The sequence below is a fragment of the Dreissena polymorpha genome, chromosome 4 (genome assembly GCF_020536995.1).
Source record: "Dreissena polymorpha isolate Duluth1 chromosome 4, UMN_Dpol_1.0, whole genome shotgun sequence".
NCBI classification, from domain to species: Eukaryota; Metazoa; Mollusca; class Bivalvia; order Myida; family Dreissenidae; genus Dreissena; species Dreissena polymorpha.
In genome coordinates, this window is record NC_068358.1 from 6,682,277 (window position 1) to 6,710,219 (window position 27,943).

The 27,943-nt window shown below is 37.5% G+C and overlaps 1 protein-coding gene across 3 annotated transcripts; it reads left to right on the forward strand.

The window, feature by feature from the left end:
* The first annotated feature begins 7,275 nt into the window (after positions 1–7,275).
* On the forward strand, positions 7,276–27,750 carry LOC127876156 (arylsulfatase J-like). 3 transcript variants are annotated; one of them, XM_052421146.1, is made up of 10 exons: positions 7,276–7,369; positions 10,917–11,031; positions 12,637–12,796; positions 12,909–13,021; positions 14,348–14,464; positions 15,314–15,430; positions 18,824–18,946; positions 19,380–19,509; positions 20,069–20,222; positions 22,376–27,750. In XM_052421146.1, the coding sequence occupies exons 2-10, from the start codon at positions 10,933–10,935 to the stop codon at positions 23,271–23,273; spliced, it is 1,911 nt and encodes a 636-aa protein (XP_052277106.1). In that variant the 5' UTR covers positions 7,276–7,369; positions 10,917–10,932; the 3' UTR covers positions 23,274–27,750. The 3 variants fall into 3 exon arrangements, with proteins under 3 accessions (XP_052277106.1, XP_052277108.1, XP_052277107.1); XM_052421148.1 differs by lacking the exon at positions 15,314–15,430; XM_052421147.1 differs by lacking the exon at positions 14,348–14,464.
* The last annotated feature ends 193 nt before the right edge of the window (positions 27,751–27,943 follow it).

Below are 27,943 nucleotides of genomic sequence, written 5' to 3' on the forward strand. Positions count from 1 at the left end.
TTCATATTTTGTGTTTATGTTGGTTTGTATTGTGCTGTATTGTGCTGTTTTGTACTGTTTGGGCAATCTGTCACTTGCCTTAAATAAAGGACCAACTAATTGTTTTTAATGAAAATTCAATACTGCTCCAGCAGCTGGAGTTTCACTTCTTTATATTGGAATAAATGGTGTATTCATTCGGGTCTGATGGCGTTACAATTTCATGAAACAATGGATATATTGGCGTGATGGAACATGATTTATAAATCAAGCTGACAGAATAGTATCAGCTTTTAATTATGTGTAATTTAATACGCATCTCCCCCGTAACTCAACGTTCAATGGCACGCGCACTTAACAAAATTATAAAATATCATGTGCATCATTATTTTTCTTTTTTATAAATTATGTACAAATATTATATGTTATACATGTTGTTTTGTGTTGTTTTTTTTACTCAACCAGAAAGAAGTAATATAACATTGTTATATATAAATCTCGTTAATTTTGCAAAATTCTACATTAAATAAAGAAATATCTTTTTTTTTAAAGTGTACGTGCTTGATTTATATATATAAAATAACAGTTTTTTTCTAATACACTCGGAATTTGACATTCAATTTGATGCATTCCACATTTTTTTAAAGCGGCCAATTGAGGTATCCGGAGAAGTGCCCCCCCGGAGAACTGCCCCCCGGAGAACTGCCCCCTTATTTTAAAGGTGGCGGAGAGGTGCCCCCCCCATCAAATCGGTAGGGGCGGAGAACTGCCCCCCTGTCAGAATTTAGTAGGCGGATATCTGCCCCCCCATCAAATCTGTAGGGGCGGAGAACTGCCCCCCGGTGTCATATTAGTTATTAGTTACGTAGTGAAAACAATACTTACGGGTAATTTTACGTTATCGCCGTACACATTTTATCCGGTAACAATTTAATTTCAGTACAAGTATATTACCATTTATTGAACTGAATAACACAAATTGTCTAGAGGCATGTTATAATACTGTTTAAGGCCCTTGGTACGCATCTGCACCACTCACTATACATGAATGCCTTGTAAAAGTCGTGTTTTAATAAGAGCGCGAAACATAGTCGAGATCCACACAGGAAACGCGTGCGTGTTAATACTGGCAATGTGTTGCAACTAAATATAGACGTGCAACTCGGTACTTATGGAGGAAAAGTTACATCGGAATTAATTTACATTATAAAGATAGTATTGACCCATGGAAAAAACGTTAATTGACATATAAAAAAGTAAATTAATAGGCATGGCAAAGGCAATAATTTAGCTGACTTGAAGAAAATAGTGAAGTGAAGTTGAATTTATAAGCAATTTATTTATGTTGTTTAGTTAATTCATGTCTTCTAGCACCTTATCCGTCGGTAGCATCGCCAGACCGTCGAGTCGTCCGCAGTTTGCATTTTGAGCAGATCATGTCGACATGCCAAACAAACAAAATCGGTAACAGTTGCTTTAATTAGCAGCTAATAAGGCAGGCAGAGAACTTGTTACCGTTAACGATAAGTACCGCGATCTTTTAATCTTTTAATTGGTAGACCGGACCGACCTTAATTGTTAAGAACTTGTAAGCTTTGAATAAAGCCGCATACGGGTTTATTATATTGAACCGTCCAAATCCGTAATTGGCGAAAACAAACAAATAAATTATTGTTTTCAGCTGGCATAAGGATGGATTAAATTGCATGCTAATTGTTTGTTTTTGTTACGGGGAAAATATCAAATAATTCAGCCGCGAAAACTTTTTATTAGCAAAAAGTTATTTGTTTTTCTTTGTTCACATTGACGAAAATCACGTGATTATCAAGTTGGCGACGTGACGACGTCCATGCCGAGGCAGGTATTTTATGCCGTTTTATAACTTTTATTACTTGTACAACTTTATATTACTTTTGAAATTTCACTCAATTTCCATACATAATAGCAAGAAAGTTACTGGCGTTATTGTCATTATAATACTCGCTTTATATATCACCGCTATTTCTTTAATTAGGGGGCACTTCTCCGGGTCATCAATTCTGACAGGGGGGCAGTTCGCCGCCCCTTATTAATCAGCAGGGGGGCAGTTCTCCGCCCTATACAAAAACAGTGAGGGGGCAGTTCTCCGCCCAGTGAAAAATCTTTGGGGGGGCAGTTCTCCGGGGGGGCACTTCTCCTAGCCGCCAATTGATGGTGTATTGTAATATATATAATTCCGATAAGAAACAGTAGCACACAACAGGAATTTGGTTGATAAAAAGAACTGATGTATTTATTGAAAGTGAATAACAACACCAACTAAAAATGTTTTGAAAATATAAATTTGCCCAGAATAGTTGTATAAAATTATTCATCTAGCGGCCAAGTGCATTAATCCCGATCGCTGTTGGGTATTTTACTGTTTAGTAACACCTTAATACCATCATTTTTAAACTGATAACGGAAATAAAGAAATATCTTTTTTTTTGTTAAGTATACGTGCTTGAATTAATGTTACATCTTTCATTGGAGATACATTGCGGCAGAGTTCAAGTTCGCAGCGTAATCAAGCTCCGTGTAATCGATATCCTACAATAAATAAGTTTTTAAGTATGTGTAATTTAATTCGCAACTCTCGTTTAACTCAACGTTCAATGGCACGCGCACTTCACAAAATTTTAAAACATCACGTGTTATTGTTAAGTGTACATGCTTGATATATTCATAAAATAGCAGTTTTTTAAAAACAATCGGACTTTAACCTTTAATTTGATGCAAATGAAAAGAAGAACTGATGTATTTATTTAACGTGAATAACATTATGAACTAAAAATGTTTTGAATTAATGTTAATGCAAAAATAAATCTATAACATTATACCGCTGTTGGGTATTTTACTGTTAGTAACACTCGATTGGTCATTGTCGGCTCGGGTAAAACTTACATGTACCCCGGGTACTCTTAAGTAACTCATACTCAAAAATCATGTTGATGCAGTTTTTCTTAACACAAATATTATATATATAGCGAGAAATTGAGTGCTTTTCGGTCTTCACATGAAGTGCTTTTCGGTCGGTATATAGCCGATATTTATCCAATTTTGGGCATTAATACCTCATTATAAACACAAAGTAGTATAAATATGCATGAAATATAACCATTTATAACTAATTTAATCCGTTTACACACAATAGGAACGCAAATATTATATATATATAACGAGAAATTGAGTGCTTTTCGGTCTTCACATGAAGTGCTTTTCGGTCGGTATATTGCCGATATTTATCCAATTTTGGGCATTAATACCTCATTATAAACACAAAGTAGTATAAATATGCTTGAAATATAACCATTTATAACTAATTTAAGCCGTTTACACACAATAGAAACGCAAATATTCATATATATAGCGAGAAATTGAGTGCTTTTCGGTCTTCACATGAAGTGCTAAATTCGGTCGGTATATTGCCGATATTTATCCAATTTTGGGCATTAATACCACATAATAAACACAAGGTAGTATAAATATGCATGAAATATTACCATTTATAACTAACTTAAACCGTTTACACACAATGACAACGCAAATATTATATATATAGCGAGAAATTTAGTGCTTTTCGGTCTTCACATGAAGTGCTAAATTCGGTCGGTATATTGCCGATATTTATCCAATTTTGGGCATTAATACCTCATAATAAACACAAGGTAGTATAAATATGCATGAAATATTACCATTTATAACTAATTTAAACCGTTTACACACAATGACAACGCAAATATTATATATATTTAGCGAGAAATTGAGTGCTTTTCGGTCTTCACATGAAGTGCTAAATTCGGTCGGTATATTGCCGATATTTATCCAATTTTGGGCATTAATACCTCATAATAAACCCAAGGCAGTATAAATATGCATGAAATATAACCATTTATAACTAATTTAATCCGTTTACACACAATAGAAACGCAAATATTTATATATATAGCGAGAAATTGAGTGCTTTTCGGTCTTCACATGAAGTGCTTTTCGGTCGGTAATTGCCGATATTTACCATTTTGGGCACAATGTAGTATAAATATACAATCATATAACCATTTATTACTAATTAAACTCGTTAACACACACTAGAAACGATATATTGCATATATATAGAGAGCAATTGGGTGCTTTTCGGTGCTTTTCGGTGCTATTCGGTGCTTTTCGGTTATTGTATTTCTCAATATGAAACAATCAAAAGCAATCCCGTGTAATTTGTCCACTTCATATTGATGGCTTAATTTATTTGCCCATCGATATGTAGAATATTACCGGATTCGATTTGCTGTTGGCATATATGGTAAAGTTTTCTTGGACCTTGTGTAGTACAATCTGATCTCAGTTCTGAAATTTAAAGATATAATAGCATACAGTTGACAATATAACAGCAAATACATTTTAAACACATTGAATAAAAACACGTTCACTGATGGACATTAAGGATTTCTTTGTCTATTAATTTTTGTAGTAAAATTAAAAGAATACTAGCGTCATAAATAAAGTTATTGGCTGATCACAGATGTTATTACAATTTTATTATGATAAATATCGCATTAATAGTAAAAACAGAAGCAGTTCAGATGATGTACTCAAAACCGTTCAGACGATGTACTCAAACAAAAAACGTTCAGACGATGTACTATTTTCCAAATTCCTCGCCACAGATCTATAAAAGCTTAAACAACGTGCAAAACCTTGTACGAAATATTCTAAGCATGTTATCAAGCAAAATATGTTGTATTTATTTCGTTGTTTGTTGTCTTGAATAGCAAACACGTCAAAATAAAATATGTTCAGGCGATGTACAATTTTCATTGTGTTTTGTGCCTGAATGTTTGAGAAAACTACAGAAATCTAAGTAAAACGACAATTACCAGAGTACATACGGCGACTAAGCGGGTACTCTGCGCATAGTCATAATTTATTTTGATATTATAAAATATGAGAATACCTTGATTTTCGTCATTAAGCGAGAGCTTTTTCCGCCATTTTGTGCGTACGATGTACTTTTGTGATCACGTGATTCCCCGCAGTGAAATAGGAAACTGATTACATAAAAGCATATTAACGTATCTTACATAACGTATCTTACCAGCATTTTTTGTTTTTTATTACCATCATAATGTTTGTCGTTCGAATTACAATAAATGTGCTATATCTTGTCATAAAAGAGCAGGACTGTGACTAAGGAAACTTAACCTGGAATATCATAGTTGTGTTCATTGGGACTATTCAGTCGATAGAGTGTTAACGTATCTTACACAAACTGTACGCACCAATTAAAAATTCGAATTTCGTCAATTTGTGGTGTTTTAATTCTCAAACGATGAGTCTTATTACTATTATAAACATATAATATGACCACTGCCAATGTCATATACATATAATTCAAACTATATTTACATTATTGCATACCAACTATGTGTTACCAAAATTTGTTAACGTATCTTACCGCAGTTTATGGGACACTCATTTAATATGTTATGTGAACATAATGAGCATGATTTCAGTGTCAATTCATATTTTAATGTTTTCCAGTTATGCTTCCTTCAGTTCACAAAAAAAAAACATTTCAAAATCACCAGTTAATAATATTTTGTGTCCCCACCACTTTATCACCATCGCCTGGGACATAAGAAATATTACATTTTAGAGGTATATGTCGTCAAATATCAACTTAAAATGGCTTTTTAATTCGGTAAAAAGTGCTGTGTTCGGGTACTAGCCTTCGCTGTGTGTCGAAAACAGCTTCAAAACTTAGCACATTTAGTATCAATTAAAATATATAGGCACGGGACAATTAAAATATGAAAATGTCCCTTTAATTGACAATGGGCGAATAAGACTCGTGTAAGACGTCATTTAGCGCCCGAATAAAAATGTTATAATGACACACGACTTGTTAGATACCCGGTGTTCGACTTTGATTCTCACAATTAAACATGCATGCATGCTTGGGACCCGGTATTACTTTTTGGCCCCGATATATCTATGACAACTATACTTATATGTACATGGTCTCACACTCATGTTTAAAATCACAGTTCTATACAATAACATCGTGACTTGCTTCGTTTCCGTCGCCCCACTTTGCGTCAATTTGATCACGGATCGATTTGATCAATACCCAGCGTCATGCGTGTGTATTTCGAAATGTTTGAGGTCCTTCCGCGCATGAGGCTGCATTATGTAAGGACCCGGGGTGTGGCCCAGAATCTACCTAATGAACTACTGGTATTTGACTCACGGAAGCTGAATAATAGCTTCAACATCAAGTCATTTCTTTTATTTAAAGGTATTTGTATTATAAGTGTTGTGTTGTCTTGTGGGGGAAAGCCGGAGTACCGGAGGAAGCCCCACCTGTTCAGTATGGTGACCACCAACCAAACTCGCATGCTTCCGAGAAAAGTTATTTAACAGGAGTAGCCTAGTTGAGACGCGCATGTATAAACCAATGCGCAAGCCGGAAGCCTATACCCAGCGTCGAACGCTGCCTCCGATATATAAACATAAATAAACAAAAACACTAAGAATGGGATCTGCTTGGTTCCCGGCCGTAGCGGAATGGAGGGGTGACCTTGCCTGCAAAGTCATCGTCGTCGAGCAGCAGGAAGGCCTTCTTGTACGTTTGGGCATAGGCGCCCGTAATGCAGATCAAACCTACCATTTCTGCGACAGAAATCGAATCATACGTATACATAAAAGGTAAATTATATACATGTAAACTAATCGGTATATAATGTGTATTAATGTGTCTATAGAAAACTAGAGGTAATTGCACTGCATAGTTTGCTTTTCTGGTTAGACTTCAAAAGACAAATAATAATCGCTACTGCGTTTGCCTTAGTGGTCTTCTATATCAGGTTTGAGGGTGGCATTAGGCATCTATGTAGCTTTTTGCTGTTATTTTAAATGATCAAAGGTTTACGCTCATTCCACGCCGATATCTTTTACACGCCCCTTTATAAAATCATTTTGTGTACATTTAAGGCTCAAAAAATAACCTGGACATCAACCGTATACTAATTAGAAAGTAATTTCAGTACATTCCACAGATAACAACTTAAAAAGACTCGTTATAGGAAAAAGCCCAATTGAGAAATAAAACGGACTTAGCATGCACATGTTGTTTCGTCAATTGTTACTATTCGACCATCATCGCAAGCCGAATTATAGTGAAAAGCTCATCATATGCATGCTCGGAGGCGCCTTCGGCGTAGTTTAAAAAAAAACTTATTTTAGTGGTATATAACCAAACATTATTTACTATTAGATTAACTCCCTTTTGTTTAAAGTTTCCATTGGTATTTGTCAATAATTGAACTGTCATATGATCGTTAAGCGATTGTTTAGCAGTTTACACTATAACTGGGTAAGAGAACTATTGCTGTAAAATTTTATACACATCTTTATTTGCCATAGCTAATCATAGGCAGCAGTATCATAGCAATTGTTATCTCTTGGAACTTACTGTCATCTAAACAGATCTTACCCAATCAGCAAAACGCTACACTCTTTTAGAACAAGCACATGCGCATAGTACAGGCCTTTTTCTGTCTTTTTTGGGAAAAAGTACCTAGCAATATTGGGATTTTTCAGGTCGCGAAATATTCCAAATTGGGAAGAATTTTCATCGACAAAAGCATTATTATCCCCACGTTTTTTTAATCAAAGGTGGGGATATTGTGGTTATCTCCGCCGTCCGTCCGTCCGTCTGTCTGTCTGTCTGTCTGTCTGTCCGTCCGTCCTGGCCACTATCTCCTCCTACACTAAAAGCACTAGAACCTTGAAACTTACACACATGGTAGCTATGAGCATATGTGCGACCCTGCACTATTTGGAATTTTGATCTGACCCCTGGGTCAAAAGTTATAGCGGTTGTGGTGGGGCCGCGTCAGAAATTATCACTCATTTTTTTAGGTTATTTTACATTTACTTCTTTATTTCTACACCGGTTCACTTCAAATTGATACTGGACCTCTCTTATGACAATACGGTCAATCTCAACCATGCATGGCCCCATTCCCAACCCTGGGGCGCCCCGCCCACATAGGCCACACCCACCAAAAATTTCCATTTACTATAATTTTTTCATTTCTACACGGATTCACTTCAAATTGATACTGAACTTTTGTTATGACATTAGGGTCAATCTCAACTATGCATGGCCCCAATCCCAACCCGGGGGCGCCTGCCCACATAGGCCACACCCACCAAAAAATTCCATTTACTATAATTTTTTCATTTCTACACGGATTCACTTCAAATTGATACTGAACTTCTCTTATGACATTAGGGTCAATCTCAACTATGCATGGCCCCATAACCAACCCTGGGGCCCCGCCCACATAGACCACACCCACCCGAAATTGTCTTTACTATAATTTCTTCATTTCTACACCGATTCACTTCAAATTGATATTGAACTACTCTTATGACAATACAGTCAATCTCAACTATGCATGGCCCCATTACCAACCCTGGGGCGCCCCGCCCACATAGACCACACCCACCCAAAATTGCCTTTTACTATAATTTCTTCATTTCTACACCGATTCACTTCAAATTGATACTGAACCTCTCTTATGACAATACGGTCAATCTCAACTATGCATGGCCCCATTACCAACCCTGGGGCCCCGCCCACATAGACCACACCCGCCCAAAATTGCCTTTTACTATAATTTCTTCATTTCTACACCGATTCACTTCAAATTGATACTGAACTTCTCTTATGACAATACGGTCAATCTCAACTATGCATGGCACAATTACCAACCCTGGGGCGCCCTGCCCACATATGTCACACCCACCCAAAATTGCCTTTTACTATAACTTCTTCATTTCTACACCAATTCACTTCTAATTGATGATGAACTTCTCTTATGACAATACGGTCAATCTCAGCTATGCATGGCCCCATTACCAACCCTGGGGCACACCTAGGTCAAACATTCGGCGTGGGGATACGCGTCGGCCTCTGCCGCGCCATTTCTAGTTTGGGAAATTATTTTTCTGATTTTTTTCTTATTAAATCTAACGTTTTCATCTATAGGTATTGCCCAAAAATGCTAAGAAAGTATTAAACTGTTTTTTTTTACCATGCAACAGTCATTATCCACTGCTAACATAAGTATGTGTATGATTAAAAAAACACAGACTTTGTTAGGCTTGAAGTTCAAATAAAATACATAGCTCCATATGTCATGAAGGATTTTTTATGAATATTCACAGTCGAAGGACCTGCATTCAACATTTTTTTATTGAAAATTCAAGTTGCCAAATGTCTGAAGGCAACCATTTTTTGAAACACAAAAGTAAAGCTGAACATCATAAATGTACAGTATTGAAATGTTGAGAAGCAACAAAGGGTAGTGACTCTGAATCTGGCAGTGGAAAATGTCTCTCCAGACTGAGCTAACCGGGCCGCCACACATCTTCCTGTAAGCGAGGTGTCCCGGGTTTGAGTCCTGGACTGGCTGCACACTTTTCACCACCTGGCGACAATGGCACCCAACGTGGGACAGTGACGCTTGCAGTTCTCCATAGAACCTGCCTGTGGGTTTGTCGGGATCAGTATTTCACTGTTCCCTGTGACTTGAATTAGAGGACAAATTCCAACTTGGCAGGGTAGAATGTCACGGGATTGCTTAAGCGGGATTGGTGGAAAGATGTGTGGCGGCCCGGTTAGCTCAGTCGGGAGAGCACTTGCCCTGTAAGCGAGGTGTCCCGGGTTCGAGTCCCTGACTGGCTGCACACTTTTCACCACCCGGCGACGATAGCACTAAAATTGAAAAAAAAAAAAAACAAAGTTCTGACATGCCATCAAAAGCTAAAATCAATAAAATGTATTATTTAAACCAATCGGAATTTGAGTCATAAAAATGAATATTGAATTATTTGTTATTTTGAAGCACTGTTAATTTTTTTATGAAAATTAACTAAAACTCTTAACGATTCAAGTATTTTTAGTCTGACCATAAAAATACTGAAGGTGTTCAATCATCTTTTGACATTTGATTAACAAGAATCGATTTTTACTGGAAGCAAGAGATGTTTTGTTGCAATTTTAACAAGCAGGTAGCACATGTTGTTTTGTAAACAAAGGCCAGTACGTGTAAATGAAATACAACAAAAATAGCAATAATGTCAGGTAAGGCAATAATCGAATAGACTTTTAAATTTCTTTTTTATAGTTTTCTAATTTTTACTTTCTCCATATTTTACTATTTTGTTCCTATAGTTCAATATTTCTTATTCATTTATTGAATTAAAAACTTCAAAATACAGAAACATTGTTGGAAAAGTCATGTTCATTTTAACCTTAAAGCTGACATTTCACAGTTTTTTTGGTCAAATTTGCAGCTAAGATTGAGCCTCATTCCTTGTCTCAATAAGTATTTATTTTTCCCTTGTGACTTGCTTAAACTTTCCATTGATGGTATCAAAAAAAAGAAATAATTTAATAATTTTTGTTTATTTCACAACATTTAGTCAATCTTCCCTTCCATCACTTTATAATGTTTAAATCACTTTTATGCACAATTTCATAGTATTTGTTTAAAACTAAAATTCCCAATGTTATTCAAAACATGAAAAGGATGTGATTTTTCCCAGTCCAAAGGGCACCAGCCCCATTCCTAAAATACTGAGAGAAAAAAACTCCTTTTCATGCATAACATATTTTCAGATTTGTGCAATTCTGAGGTGATTGTTTTCTCATGCTCGCTTTGAATGAAATTTGAAATTTACCGAGGAAAGCTAGTTTTGGGGTATTAATTTATTTATTCTACTTTTAACTTAAGTAATGAAAAAGTAATGTTTGACTCCATAAATTTCAGTATCTTGTCATGCATGAGGTGGGATATAAATTAAAGCTTTATGAGGATGTTGAAATTTATTTTCCTTTCTTTAATTAGATGAAACGAAGACAAGATGAAGTTAAGCCATGGCTTACTGATGTTGATGGCCTTGGTATCATTCTGCGGTGCAGCTACCAGGCCAAACATTGTGGTGATAGTAGCTGATGACCTGGTAAGATTCTTTATCTGTGTTCTTGATTTTTTTTATAGCCAATCAATTGTCTAGGTCAACATTCCAAAGTCACTAAAAAACAAGAGATGTGTTTGTCAGAAACACAATTCCCCCTTCTGGGCTGCTTTGAAGCCATATATTTATGCCCCCCTTCGAAGAAGAGGGGGTATATTGTTTTGCACACATCGGTCGGTCGGTCCGTCCACCAGATGGTTTCCGGATGATACCTCAAGAACGCTACGGCCTAGGATCATGAAACTTCATAGGTACATTGATCATGACTGGCAGATGACCCCTATTGATTTTCAGGTCACTAGGTCAAAGGTCAAGGTCACAGTGACTCGAAATAGTAAAATGGTTTCCTTATGATAACTCAAGAATGCTTAGGCCTAGGATCATGAAACTTCATAGGTACATTGATAATGACTGGCAGATGACCCCTATTGATTTTCAGGTCACTAGGTCAAAAGTCAAGGTCACAGTGACTCGAAACAGTAAAATGGTTTTCGGATGATAACTCAAGAATGCTTAGGCCTAGGATCATGAAACTTCATAGGTACATTGATCATGACTGGAAGATAACCCCTATTGATTTTCAGGTCACTAGGTCATAGGTCAAGGTAACTGACTCGAAACAGTAAAATGGTTTCCTGATGATAACTCAAGAATGCTAACGCCTAGGATCATGAAACTTTATAGGTACATTGATATTGACTGGCAGATGACCCATATTGATTTTCAGGTCACTAGGCCAAAGGTCAAGGTCACAGTGACTCAAAATAGTAAAATGTTTTCCGGATGATAACTCCAGAATGCTTACGCCCTGGATCATGAAACTTCATAGGTACATTGATCATGACTGGCAGATGACCCCTATTAATTTTCAGGTCACTAGGTCAAAGGTCAAGGTCACAGTGACTCGAAACAGTAAAATGGTTTCCTGATGATAACTCAAGAATAATAAGGCCTAGGATCATGAAACTTCATAGGTACATTGATCATGACTGGCAGATGACCCCTATTGATTTTCAGGTCATGAGGTCAAAGGTCAAGGTCACAGTGACAAAAAAAGTATTCACACAATGGCTGCCACTACAACTGACAGCCCGTATGGGGGGCATGCATGTTTTACAAACAGCCCTTGTTGACGTTTGACCTTGAAGGATGATGTTGACCTTTCACCTTTCAAAATGTGCAGCTCCATGAGATACATATGCATGCCAAATAATAAGTTGCTATCTGAAGCGACATGGAAGTTATGAGCATTTCTGACAGAAGGACAGACGGACTGACGGTCCGATCACTATATGCCCTCCTTCGGGGGCATAAAAATTTCAGTTTACAGAGATTGTTTCTTTCAGGTATGCAGTTATATCACAATTAAGTTATTCACTTGAAATACTAGTGCTACATTAAAATATATCTTGGGAATGGCATTTTTGAATGATAAAATTGTCTGCAAGAGTAACTCAGTATTTTAGTACAGAACTTTATACTGCATGCATATGTGGTTAAACATGATCTTAATCAGTTTATTTTAATTCTTGTCTTGATACATCTTGAATAGCTATAAAGCATGGTTGCTATGAACTTTCTCCACTGCAGGGATATAATGATGTGAGTTTCCATGGCTCCAACCAGATCCCCACCCCAAACATAGACAGCCTGGCATACGAGGGGATCATCCTCAACAACTACTACGTGTCCCCGATATGTACGCCAACACGTGGGGCACTGATGTCAGGCCGACATCCTATACACACAGGTCTTATAACATGATTTCTTTTTTTTCTATTTGTCTAGCCAAAGTAACCCTACATCCTTTTCTTTTCAGATGTCTTTAAAGACACAACTTAAGTTCTATTTGTTATACACAGGTCTGCAGCACAGTGTGATATATTCCTCCGAGAAATATGGACTACCATTAGAAGAGAAGATTATGCCCCAGTGGTTTAACGAGCTGGGCTACAGGTCACACATAGTTGGCAAGGTAACAGGTTGGAAATGTTGCCGCACTGAAAAATTTAATGAGAACGCAAAATATTTTGTATTTGGTAAGAATGTTAACGTGTTGCTACAACAGACATTCAGTTATCAAAATAAACTTTAGAAACCCAATTTCTGTTATTATTTTTGCAAACCAATAAAAAGTTACAAGCCTGCCGGTATGAAACCTCTGGCCCGTATTTACCAAACCATTCTTAGACTTAATAATAAAAAATAATACTTAGACCAAGAATAATACTTCAGGGTTTGTATACATACAGGTTACCACGGGTGCTTATGTCATTAACCCTTAGCATGCTGGGAAATTTGTCTTCTGCTAAAATGTCGTCTGCTGAATTTATAAAATAAGCATTTTCTTTACGATTTTTTTCGAAGAATACTATCAGAATAGCAAACAGTTTGGATCCTGATGAGACGCCACGTTCTGTGGCGTCTCATCTGGATCCAAACTGTTTGCAAAGGCCTGCAAAATCCGGTTCCAGCGCTCAAAGGGTTAATAATATCTTCTCAATGAATTATTAGGTAATTAGAGACGATAAATACCAGGTCAGACTCAAAATTATAGCGAATCTTGACTATAACAATTTAAAGGGACCTTTTCACGTTTTGGTAAATTGACAAAATTTTAAAAAATGGTTTAAGACTCGCACATTTTCGTTGTAGTTATGATATTTGTGAGAAAACAAGAATACAATGTACTGAACATTTATCATGCTCTAAAATATTGATTATATGCATCTTTTGATGATTTAAAAACCTGAAAAGTTTTGCAACGCGAAACAATTGAATAATTTGGAGAGTTCTGTTGTTATTGTTATATTTTGTGACACTACCAGGATTGCTTATATAAAGTATAAAATACATCACTCCTTGCATGAGCACGGATGGCTGAGTGGTCTGGCTGCTAGACTTTTACTCCAGGGGTCAGTGGATCGAGACCAGTTGAGGGTTGCTTTTTCTTTCTTTAATTTTATTCTTGTTTTTACTGGAGCTTTTTAGATCCAATGTTTACATTTATCAATATAAAGCATTTAATGACAAACTTCAATATCTGCCAAAATCCCTTTAAAGCATCTGCTCACTCTCAAGTCTAAGAATATTTTGGTAAGTACGAGCCCGAGAATCTGTAAGCCCGGTCCAAATTTACTGGTGCAGTTCTCTCAGGCATGTTTTAATTTAATTCACTTGAAATCTTGAAATAAATGTAAGTAAATTGTTGTATTCTTAGATTTAAAATGCATGAACACATTTATATGAAGTTTGTTAAAAAACACAACTGTGTTTGTGTCTATATATTTCACTATTTCAGTGGCACCTGGGTTTCTATGCAGAAGAGTTCACACCATTATTTCGGGGATTTGAGACTCACTATGGTTACCTATTGGGACATGGCGATTACTTTGATCACATGGCAGAATGCACCCCTGTATGACTTTTTTGTGTCCTTTCATTGAAACCAACTTCCTATTTTGCTGGTGGATTACAAATTTAGTCAAATCTAGTGCTATGATTAAAAATTTCATTAAGCATAAATTCAGAAATAAATACAGATACCATGTGTTTACAAGCAAATTAGTTAATTGGTTATATGTGTTTAGCTGTAATAGCCTGGTTTCCCTTTCTTCCCATTTTGGTTTTCACTATCATTTTACCAGTTTGGTATTTCGTAATAACTATCAGTACTTTACAAGGTGTTGAATAGGGAAGGTGAACTGATTGTTTTCTCCGTGGGTCTATGCATAATTTCTGCTTTTCACATGTCGCTATTCTTCTGTACCCAGGTGCCACTGAACAAGAAAAAGAGGTAATCATATCCTTATTAAGCTATGCTGCTAGTTTAAAAATAAATAATTGTTTATTTGATAATTAAAATTCTGAACTTTGATGCATTGAAATTAAATCATGTTGGATGTCTGCTAGCTGTACATCAATATGTATTATTCTAGTTTATAAACACAACAGTGATGTGTTAATTGCTAATACATGTTACACAATGGACTTTATATGTATGCCTACTTAACAGTAGTATAAGTTTGCCACCATAATAGGAGGCCCTCCAAACAAAAGTAAGAATATGCTAATGTTTGATCATGACAGGTCTTTCAAAATCTATCAATTCTTAGCTTTCTGACGGACTCTCAATGAAGTCTTGTCAGAAGGTCAATTAATATTTAAATTAAGACTATTATTTAATTAATGGGAATTATATATACATATTTTGCTATACCATATTTAGAGAAATGTCAGATAGCCGTATGGCCTAGAATTATTTCAGTGGCACCTGGGAATGTTTGCGGATCAATACCTGCCCACCCTGCGCGGGTTTGAGTCCCACTATGGGTACTACCAGGGCTGTGAGGACTACTTTGATCACACTTACGAGGCAGAGCCTGTAGGTTGTCAACTTGATTGAGCCATGCTCTGGGAACTATGATGCTAATGAATATGCGTTAGAGTCAGCCCAGATCAGCTTGTGCTGTCTGCACAGGCTAATCAGGGACGACATTTTCCGTCTAAACTGTATTTTTTAGCTTTAAAAGAACTTTATAGAAACAAAAAAAATCATACAAGTGAAAAGTGTGGTCCCTGATTAGCCTTTTTTGAATGCGCAGGCTAATCTGAGACAACACTTAATGCACATGCATTAAGCCCCATTTTCCCAAAACATGTCTCAATGTTCCATTATAGTCAGGTCTTTTTAAGAGCTTTTTTATGCTCCCTGAAATAAAATTTCGGCGGAGCATATAGTTGCCAGTTTGTCCTTACTTCCTTACTTCCGTCACACCTTTGTTACCGTTTTTCATAGCGCCTTCAATACTTTACTGATCTCTTTCATATTTGGCATGTAGGTACCTTGCATGGACCTCTACCTTTTGATGAGGTTTGAGGTCACTGGGTTCAAGGTCAAGGTCACCGAGGCTAATAATAGTTTTTCCGTCACGCTTTTGTTACAGTTTCTCATGGCACCTTCATTACTTTACAAATCTCTTTTATATTTGGCATGTAGGTACCTTGCATGGACCTCTACCTTTTGATGAGGTTTGAGGTAACTGGGTTCAAGGTCAAGGTCACCGAGGCTAATAATAGATTTTCCGTCGCACTTTTGTTACAGTTTCTCATAGGGCCTTCAATACCCACCGATCTCTTTCATATTTGGCATGTAGGTACCTTGCATGGACCATTTCCTTTTGATAAGGTTTGAGGTCACTGGGTTCAAGGTCAAGGTCACCGAGGCTAATAATAGATTTCCATCACACTTTTGTTACAGTTTCTCATAGCACCTACAATACTTTACCGATCTCTCTCATATTTAGCATGTAGGTACCTTGCATGAACCTTACCTTTTGATGACGTTTGAGGTCACTGGGGTCAAGGTCACCAAGGCTAATAATAGATTTTTCCGTCACACTTTTGTTACAGTTTCTCATACCACCTTCAATACTTTACCGATTTCTTTCATATTTGGCATGTAGGTACCTAGCATGGACCTCTACCTTTTGATGAGGTTAGAGGTCACTTGGGTCAAGGTCACTGAGGCTAATAATATATTTTCCATCAGGCTTTTGTTACTTTACCAATCCCTTTCATATTTGGCATGTAGGTACCTTCCATGGACCTCTACCTTTTGATAAGGTTTGAGGTCACTGGGCTCTAGGTCACTGAGGCTATTTTCCGTCACACTTTTGTAACAGTTTCTCATAGCACCTTCAATACTTTACCGATTTCTTTCATATTTGGCATGTAGGTACCTTGCATGGGCCTCTACCTTTTGATGAAGTTTGAGGTCACTGGGGTCAAGGTCACTGAGGCTAATAAAAGATTTTTTTAGGTGGTTATTAACACATAGATTGACAAAGCGCATCATCGGGGAGCATCCATCAGTTTCACTGATATTCTTGTATTCGGGAAGTGATGGAGGGGGGAGTGGGGAATGAAACAGGTATGTCTTAGTTCATTTGGGAAATGCAAATCATCTGAAATATCAACATTTGAAAATCCTTATTCCTTTTTTGTATGTTCAGTATTTAAGAATTAAATTTTCAGTTTGAATTTTCAATATTTAAGAATTCAATTTTCAGTTTGAACCATTCAATAATGTTTGAGCAATACTTATAATTGAATTGTATACTTTGATACCGAATCAATATATGTTTGCATAGGTTCATGAGGAATACTTGTTCTATGTTTGATTTCAGTTTAGTTTTGTTTTGCTATTAGGAGTACTTAGGTAAAAATTAAGCCTATTTTACATTTCTAAGGGTCCAAAGGTCAGACTGTGAGAGCAGTAAAAGGCCTTTTAGTTTTGTAGTAAGAATAAGGATGCATTTCATGTATTTAAAAGGCCTGTTAGTTTTGTAGTTGGTATGAAGACACGTTTCCGATTGTCTATATTCTCATCACTGATAGGCAAATCCACAATCAATAAACAATTGAACAACATGTGCGATTTCCCCATATGTTCTCCAGTTGGTGTCAGAATAAGCTCCCTACAAAACAAATGGCTGGTGAGTGATCCAGATAATACAATTCTGTAAATAACTAGTAATATTAAAACAGGCCTGTTTTACTTCAGAGATTTAGACATCAATTATTGATGCGTAAATGGTTTTGGAACATCCTAATAAGGAGTGGTTTTATGTAAGCATATCTAAAGTGTACAGGCTAGAAAATAATGAGGAAATTCTAAAATGCCACAATGGAGTCATAGTTATTGATTATTAAAGGCATTTGCAAACCTACCTCTGTTAATTGATACTTTAAGATCAACTTAGGGAGCTTTTAGAATACTTAAATATTTGTTGTTTGTCCATTCCGTCCTCTACATAGTAAATGTAAAAGTCAAGCCCCCTCAGTACAAAATGTCCACTCCCCAAGGGTTACGCTTTACATAGACAAACATTACAAAATTACTTTAAAATCTTTGTCTCTAAAATGACAAGGCCCAGAAGTGTAATATTTGGCCTGTAATACAAATTGATTTCTGGTAACCAAATTTGTTCATTTCATCCCTGAGGGTTACAATGGCCCCTTCCTGGGGCTATCTTGTTTCCTTAATTTGTATATACATTTATTGGAATTCAAAAGTCTTCTATTCTGAAATGGCAAAGCCCAGATGTTTTGTATCATAATGGTTTTCTACCCAGTTTGTTCCAATAATTCCCCTAGGGTCAAAACTGGCCCAGCCTGGTGGTAACTTGTTAACCTTAGATGTATATAGTAAAAACTTAAAACATCTCTGTTACCACATGGCACAGAGGTTTTGTATTCATCTTTTATCATAATATTGTGGTCCTAAACCAAGTTTGTTCAAAGCATGTCAGTTAAAAGTCAACATTGGCTCTACCCCAGTAGTTACTTGTTTTCCATTTATGTATAAATGTTTTGAAAATCTTATTTTCGAAAATCTTACAGCTCGTCTGTTTGTTATTTGTCCACGTATCATCCTGCCACAAGTTTGTTCAAATCATGTCCCTGGGGTCAAAACTTGCCCCACCATGCGGGTCACTTGTTTGATTGGGTTCTGTTTTAAAACATGGACATCATGGGGGTGCAAGTTTCTTAATATGGCTAAAAAGATACATTGTGAACACTCTGAAAGTAACATTTTTCTTAAGATCTTCATATAATTTGCTGACATTTTTGTTAAAGATATTTTGGCCATGTTGAAAAATAGTTTTGGGAAATATCACAAAAGCTCAGTTCCCAAATAATAATTATCAAACCACATACATTTGGCATTGGTTTTAACATAGCTAAGTCAATGAATGGTTTTCTCCTTCAACAGGAATACTGGGGTCTGGACTGGCGCAGGAATCTAGACCTTCTACGCAACGAGACCAACCTCTACTCCACCGATCTCTTTGCACAGGAAGCAGTCAACATCATCAACAAGCACAACACTTCAGAAGTGTGTTTAAAAACATTCTGCATCTTAACTATCTGTTTAGAGTGTGTTTTTTTTAATTTTTTAGTCACAAAATTAAGTGCTTATTTCATCTGCTTGACAAAGGTGAAATAACAAACAATGTAGCCTTGATGTTTTACATGATCAGAACAATGTAATAGTAGTTCAAAGTTGAAGACCAGGGTGCATCGTCGGTAGAGCACTGGGCTACAATCTAAAGATGGCAGGTTTGATTCCCAGCACAACCACATAGCATGGAATATGTCAGATAATGGCCTGAGAATGTCATGTGCTTATTAACCTCCTTTCACTGGTGTGAGATGGGTAAATGACAGCAATTGTATAACTGAAAAACTAAGCAAACAAGAGTGCTATTTAATACGCTAATCTTATACTTTTGTTTTAAATAATGTAAAATGCTTATTATTCTTTGTAGCCCCTGTTTCTGTACCTTCCTCATCAAGCCGTTCACAGCGGTAACACAGAGGGTGATCCACTACAGGCTCCTCAACACTATGTAGACCGGTTCCCACATATAAATAACTACCACCGAAGACTGTTTGCAGGTAATCAGTCACTCTTATGTTTTAAATATGTCAGTTATTGTGTGTTGAACTGTTTATGCTAGGTTCCAACTACATTGGTTTGTGTTTTTTGTTTAAAAGAGGTCTCTTAGCAAAAATCTAGTTAAAAAGACTCCAAATGCTAATCTGGGACAACACTTTACTACGCAAGTTTTTAGGCCCATTTGCACAGAGAATGCCTCATGTAAATTTTAATGAACTTTAAAGGGTTTAACAAATGGCATGTACAATTTAATGTGGCATTGTAATTCATATTTTATGCATTATGTCAACCTAAAGGATATTATTACACAGGAATGTTGAAAGTTCTGTAAGGCATCATTACTTTTGTTTGAAGATGGACCAATGTGTTTTGTGTAGTTTTTATTGTGCAATAAATTAATTTAGATCTAATATCCTATGATCCGATTTTTAAACTCAAAACATGGATTTCTAAGTCAACCTTTTCACAAAAAGTGTTCAAACTTGATATAACTTAAATTACTTAAATAAATATTAAAATCTTGCTGACATTATAGGTACGGGTTTATTTCTATACCAGGAATGCTGGCTGCATTAGATGATGCAGTCGGGTCTGTTGTGAACACTCTGAAGGCCAGAGGGATGTATGACAATACTGTCATCGTGTTCACAACCGACAATGGTGGTCCCTCCAATGGATTTGATGCAAATGCAGCTAACAATTTCCCTTTAAGGTACTTAACTGTCATTCTTTGTGTACAGGGGACTATGTGTTCCTTTAATTATTGTTTTGTTGAAGTGATATTTCACACAGAAATTCATAAAAAGAAAGTCTTTTTAGGAGTTAGTTTAAACCTATTTATTTTAGCTTGATTGCATCAGAAGCCTCAGGCTTATAGAAACATTCTTGAGTCCGTTTCCTGGGCCTATAACCAGTACTTGGTGTCTTCCCCAAGTGGGGATCAAACCCCTGATTGCTAGGCGGACACCTGATCTATTACACCACGGCGACCTTAAGGAGTTAGACAGTGACCTATCAAAACCTAAGTACTTAAAGGCTCCTGGTGATATTGCTTGGTCAACTTTATTAAAGGCTACTATATGTTAACTTTTAAGTGTTTGAGAAAATTGTAAATATGTTGCTTAATTCAACTTAACTTACTTCAACCTTTGCTTCATGTACATGTATTTAATGGTGACTCATATTTTGTGGTTTATTTGCTTTTAAACAATATATTAAGTGATATTATCTCTAAAGATTTTTACTCAAAGAATAGATGTAATTGATACTTGTTCTAGTTTCATTTCATCCTGCCCCAAACATATACCAGTAGGTTGCTCTGGTTTGCATCTAACCATAGAGTAGTTCAATAGTAATTAATTTGTATGTCTTTCTATACCCCCACACACGAAGTTTAAGGAGATGTATTGGAGTGAACTTGTCTGTCGGTCTTTCTGTCTGTCTGTCTGTATGAAGTGTCTGCTCTCTAATTCAAGTTGTTTTCATCCAATCTTCACCAAACTTGGTCAGAAGTTGTATCTAGATGATGTCTAGGTCAAGTTTGTATATGGGTCATGCCGGGTCAAAAACTAGGTCACAGGGTCACTTAGTGCGTTTTTAAACATTCAGCATATTGTCTGCTCTCTTATTCAAGTAGTTTTCATCCAATCTTCACCAAACTTGGTCAGAAGTTTGATCTAGATGATCTCTAGGCCAAGTTTGAACATGCACCATGCCGGGCCAAAAACTAGATCAAGGGTCACTTTGTGCGTTTTTTAACATTCAGCATGGTGTCTGCTCTCTAATTCAAGTAGTTTTCATCCGATCTTCACCAAACTTGGTGAGAAGTTTTATCTTGATGATCTTAAGGCCAAGTTCGAACATGGGCTTGCTGGGTCAAAAACTAGGTCACTGGGTCACTTAGTGCGTTTTAAACCTTGAGCATGGTGTCGGCTGTGTAATTGAAGTAGTTTACTTCTGATCTTCACCAAGCTTGGTCAGAAGTTTTATATAGATGATATCTAGGCCATGTTCGAACATGGGCCATGCCGAGCCAAAAACTAGGTCACGGGGTCACTTAATGTGTTTTACACATTCATTATGGTGTCTGCTCTCTTTTTCAAGTACTTATCATCCGCTCTTCACCAAACTTGGTCAAAAGTTTAATCTAGGTGATCTCTAGGCCATGTTTGAACATGGGCCATGCCGGGCCAAAAACTAGGTCACGGGGTCACTTAGTGCGTTTGCATTGACCCTTCCAAGGCTGTGTCTCCAGTTATTTGCATATCTTGACTGTTACATTTGAGCAGTGCTCTGTGGAAAGGGGGTTTGATGCATGTGTGTAAAGTGTTGTCCCAGGTAAGCCTGTGCAGGCTAACCAGGGACAACACTTTCTACTTTTATGATATCTTTCGTTTTAAGAAAGTCTCCTCTTTGCAAAAATCCAGTTTAGGCAGAAAGTGTCATCCCGGATTAGCCTGTGCAAACTGCATAGGCTAATCCGGGACGACACTTTACACACATGCATTGAACCTCCTTTTTACAGAGCGTGGCTCATTTGTTTTGAGTCTAACTGATAGAAAATTGGTTCCTTGCCATAAATAAAGGCTTCTCGTATGCTTGTGCCAATGTAAGTAAAATTTATCTTAATGCATGTGTGTAAAGTGTCTTCCCAGATTAACCTGTGTAGTCACAGACTAATCAGGGACGACACTTTCTGCTTTTAAGAAATGTTTCGTTTAAAGAATTTGTCTTATAAAAAAATGTCGAGTCTAGGCAGATAGTGTTGTACCTGATTAGCCTGTGGAAACTGCACAGGCTAATCTGTGATGTTTATGCACATATATTAAGCTTAGTTTTTCCAGATCTCTGCTCATTTGTTTGCAGGGGAGTGAAGGCAACCCAGTGGGAGGGTGGGTTGCGAGGCGTGGGTTTTATTGCCTCTCCCTTGCTCAACCAGACTGGTTATGTTTCCAATCACATGTTGCACGTCTGTGACTGGTTGCCCACCCTGTACGAGGCTGCTGGTGGAGACCCAACCAAGATGGCCAATCTCGACGGTTCCAGCGAATGGCAGTCACTGAGCCACAACCAGCCTGGGAACCGACAAGAGATTCTCCACAACATTGACCCAAGTGGGAAAGGTCAGATGGGTCTGAGGGTTGGGGACTACAAGATTGTGGTGGGCGATATCGGGATGGCCTGGAGTGACTGGTATCCTCCCTGGACCAGCCCTGGGGACAGTCTGGAGCTTCATGTCAACAACTCGGCCCTATTTAAATATTTCACTGCCAAGGATGAGCAGATGCAGGTGTTAAGTGGAGAAGCCTTCAAGAACAGTGTCTTTGACAAAAATACTCAATACTTTGCTAACTCTATGGCGGGCAATAGGGGAAGTGATGACTTAATGGAAGAAGACAATGATGAAACCTTGAAATTTGTTAAATATCATAAACCTTTGCACACTGTTGGAAAGCCAATGCCAAAATCCACTCTGAAATCCTACAGGCATTTCGGAAATCCTGTAAAGATTGACTGTGGACAGAAACCTTTTAATGCCTCCACTAACTGTGACCCCCGTCAGTCCCCGTGTCTGTTCCACATTGCCTCTGACCCCTGCGAGTACAACAACATTGCCGCTGGCAACCAGGGCCTGGTGGTCCTGTTGCTAACACGCCTCATGCAGTGCGAGGACACAATGGTGCCCCCATTGAACACTCCTGTAGACCCAGCAGGGAACCCGAAATATCACGATGGGGCTTGGGTACCTTGGGTTAAGTTGTAAGTCACAATACTGTGACCCCTTGTGTAAGTTTTGAATGGTCTCTTCTTAGCAAAAATACAGGTAAATTGGAAAGTGTGGTCACTGATTAGCCTGTGTGGACTGCACAGGCTTATTTGGGCTAAAACTTTACACACACTCATTAAAACACGCATTATCACAATGGGGCTTGAGGACCTTGCATAAAGTTATGAGTCACAAATCTGGGGCTTCTTGTGCAAGTTTTTTTTTAATAAGCTGTCTTATGACAAATCTGAAAAATTTCAATTACAAATAAGTTCTAAGCTAACAACTCAAAGGCCTTTGTTTCCTTTGTTATGCCCCCGGTAGGGTGGCATATAGCAGTTGAACTGTCCGTCAGTAAGTATGTCAGTATATGTGTATGTCAGTCTGTCCGTCCGTCCGGAAAAAAACTTTAACGTTGGCCATAACTTTTGCATTATTAAAGATAGAAACTTGATATTTGGCATACATGTGTATCTCATGAAGCTGCACATTTTGAGTGGTGGAAGTTCAAGGTCAAGGTCATCCTTCAAGGTCAAATGCATATGGCGTCTGTCCGTCCGTCCAAAAACTTTAACATTGGCCATAACTTTTTCGCTATCGAAGATAGAAACTTGATATTTGGCATGCAATAAGTATCTCATGGAGCTGAACATTTTGAGTGGTGAAAGATGAAGGTGAAGGTCATCCTTCAAGGTTAAATGTCAAATATATGGCATCTGTCCGTCCGAAAACTTTAACATTGGCCATAACTTTTTCAGTATTGAAGATAGCAACTTGATATTTGGCATGAAAAATTATTTCAAAGCGGCGCAATAGCGGGCATTGTGTTTCGTACGAACACAATCATGAAGATAGCAACTTGATATTTGGCATGCATGTGTATCTCATGGAGCTGAACATTTTTAGTGGTGACAGGTGAAGGTCAAGGTCATCCTTTAAGGTCAAATGTCAAATATATGGCGTCTGTCCGTCCGAAAACTTTTACATTGGCCATTTTTTAAATTTAAATATTGAAGATAGCAACTTGATATTTGGCATGCATGTGTATCTCATGAAGCTGCACATTTTGAGTGGTGGAAGTTCAAGGTCAAGGTCATCCTTTAAGGTCAAAGGTAAAAAAAAATAAAAAATTTCAAAGTGGCGTTCTCATGAAGTTAAGGTCATCCTTCAAGGTCAAAGGTAAAAAAAAATAATATTTCAAAGCGGCGTTCTCATGAAGCTGCACATTGTGAGTGGTGAAAGGTCTAGGTCATCTTCAAGGTCAAAGGTCAAATTAAAAAAATAATAATTTCAAAGCGGCGCAATAGGGGGCATTGTGTTTCTGACGAACACATCTCGTGTCTTTTTTTATGTTTCTAAAACTCATTGCATGATAATTATTGATGGGGAATACAATTAATTACTGACATTTACTGCTCATGAATGTTAGTGGTAAGAAATTGAGCAGCACTCTGAGAGAACCGGGCTTAATGCATAATGTATCAACCGCACCGGGGAGAACCGGGCTTAATGCATAATGTATCAACTGCACCGGAGAGAACCGGGCTTAATGCATAATGTATCAATCGCACCGGGGAGAACCGGGCTTAATGCATAATGTATCAACTGCACTGGGGAGAACCGGGCTTAATGCATAATGTATCACCTGCACCGGGGAGAACCGGGCTTAATGCATAATGTATCAACCGCACCGGGGAGAACAGGGCTTAATGCATAATGTATCAACCGCACCGGGGAGAACCGGGCTTAATGCATAATGTATCAACTGCACCGGGGAGAACCGGGCTTAAAGCATAGCATAATGTATCAACCGCACCGGGGAGAACAGGGCTTAATGCATAGCATAATGTATCAACCGCACCGGGGAGAACCGGGCTTAATGCATAGCATAATGTATCAAACGCACCGGGGAGAACCGGGCTTAATGCATAATGTATCAACCGCACCAGGGAGAACCGGGCTTAATGCATAATGTATCAACTGCACCGGGGAGAACCGGGCTTAATGCATAATGTATCAACTGCACCAGGGAGAACCGGGCTTAATGCATAATGTATCAACTGCACCGGGGAGAACCGGGCTTAATGCATAATGTATCAACCGCACCGGGGAGAACTGGGCTAATGCATAATGTATCAACTGCACCGGGGAGAACCGGGCTTAATGCATAAAGTATCAATCGCACCGGCTGATAAGGGATGACATAACCGGGCTTAATGCATAAAGTATCAATCGCACCGGCTGATAAGGGATGACATAACCGGGCTTAATGCATAAAGTGTCAACCCCACCGGCTGATAAGGGATGACATAAACGGGCTTAATGCATAAAGTGTCAACCCCACCGGCTGATAAGGGATGACATTAACGGGCTTAATGCATAAAGTGTCAACCCCATTGGCTGATAAGGGATGACATAACCAGGCTAAATGCATAAAGTGTCAACCCCACCGGCTGATAAGGGATGACATAACCGGGCTTAATGCATAAAGTGTCAACCCCACCGGCTGATAAGGGATGACATAACCGGGCTTAATGCATAAAGTGTCAACCCCACCGGCTGATAAGGGATGACATAAACGGGATTAATGCATAAAGTGGCAACCCCACCGGCTGATAAGGGATGACATAACCGGGCTTAATGCATAAAGTGTCAACCCCACCGGCTGATAAGGGATGACATAACCGGGCTTAATGCATAAAGTGTCAACCCCACCGGCTGATAAGGGATGACATAACCAGGCTAAATGCATAAAGTGTCAACCCCACCGGCTGATAAGGGATGACATAACCGGGCTTAATGCATAAAGTATCATCCGCAAAGGCTGACTTTAACGGAATTTATGTTTAAAGCAAGTTTATTATAAGTGAAAACCCAGTTCTAGCAGAAAGTGTCGTCCTAGACTTGTACAGACTAATCTGGGACGAAACTTAACGCATATGCATTAAAACCCGAAATAGCAAGGCAGGGCATGAGTACCCTGGATTATGTTGCAACACTCAAAGCTAGGGCTTTTTATGCAAGTTTTTAAAAACTACTTGGTATCTCATGACATGTCGTATGTATAATTTCAATTGGAAAGAGTTATTAGCTAACAACATATTTTTGCAATTCGTGGCAAAAAAATGATTGACAGAGAATAGAATTGCATACTGACATTTATTGATCCTAGATATTAGTGGTAAGCAATTGAGCCGCGCTCTGGGAAAATCGGGCTTAATGCATGTAAATAAAGTGTCGTTCTGTGCTGTATGCAAAGGCTTATATGTGACATAACTTTATGGTTTTATTGAATTTTTGTTTTAAAGAAGTTGTTTCTTAACGAAAAGCCAGTCTAGGAGGAAACCTTTGTCCCTGATAAGACTGTGCGGACTGCACTGTAGAACGTCACTTTACGCATACATTTATGTGTTTAACCCGTTTTTTCTAGAGAGCTGCTCAATTCAACATCTTCAAAAAATGTATGTATCATACTTGTGATTTATGAGTTTTTTGTCGTTTGGCTCCTGGCCCATATTCAAAATGCTTGATAAAGAAATTGCAGTTTTACTCATAAATGGAAAAGTTCAGGCAAACTTTTCAGATTATTTACAAATATGGTAAACATGGAACTTTAAAACGTTTTTATCAATGTGAATTATTTCAGTTCAAGTCTTTAATACTTTAAAGTCCTAAAACTTTGTAAATTTTCTTTATAAATACTTATTATCTGTGGTTAATTTGTAACTGGAGATTTTTATTATTTTTTTTTACAAAATAAGGATTGGACTACAGGTAGCTTGAAATATTACTATGACTTATGCAGTCAGCACAGGCTAATCAAGGGTGTGTTTTTGCGCTTTATGGATTTTTTTCTTTTTAAGAAAGTCATCTAATTGTCAATCCAGTTTAGACAGAAAGTGTTGTCCCTTATTAGCCCGTGCAAACTGCACAGGCTAATTTGGTATGAGACTTAAAGCGCATGTATTAGGCCCCTTTTCCCAGCCTGCGGCTCTTAAAGTGAATTAAGTATGAAGAAAACTAGTGTGTTAGCTTTTTACACACTAATCTTTGACGTATATTTGTTCATCGAAAGTGCATTATTGGATGTGATGGTCAGGTTTACAAGAAAGGGAGAAACAGCATTAATTTAGAATATCATGCAATCAGAGCTCTAGCATGTCATTTGACAACTGGTTAAATAGTAAACTAATGTGCCTTGATAATTGGTTACAATTGTTCCAAATTATTGTTTTAAAACTTTAAACATTCCAGTGTTTTGAGTACGATTTTTTGTTGTACAAAAGTACCTTGTGTGTGTTGTGTACTTGGTTCTTTGTAAAATGAGATACTTTGAAAGTGCAATAAAGCAACATATTTTTTAAGTTTTTTTGAACCTATATTAGCAATACAAGAACTTGATTAGTTATGACTTTTTGTTTTTTTATGTAGCTTATTATGTGATTTTAGAGTAATAAAATATCTACCAATTTTATTAATCTTTGGTACCGATGAAACAGGTTAACCGGTTAACTGCTTAACCTACTGAAACAATCAGTTAACCGGTTACATTTTTGTAATGGTTAACCCCAACCTTTGTTCTTAAATTAAGCTTTTTTCATGGAACAAATCATACGCGTTACATTTTTGCACGCGACATACTGCCAACGAACACTGACCCTTACTAA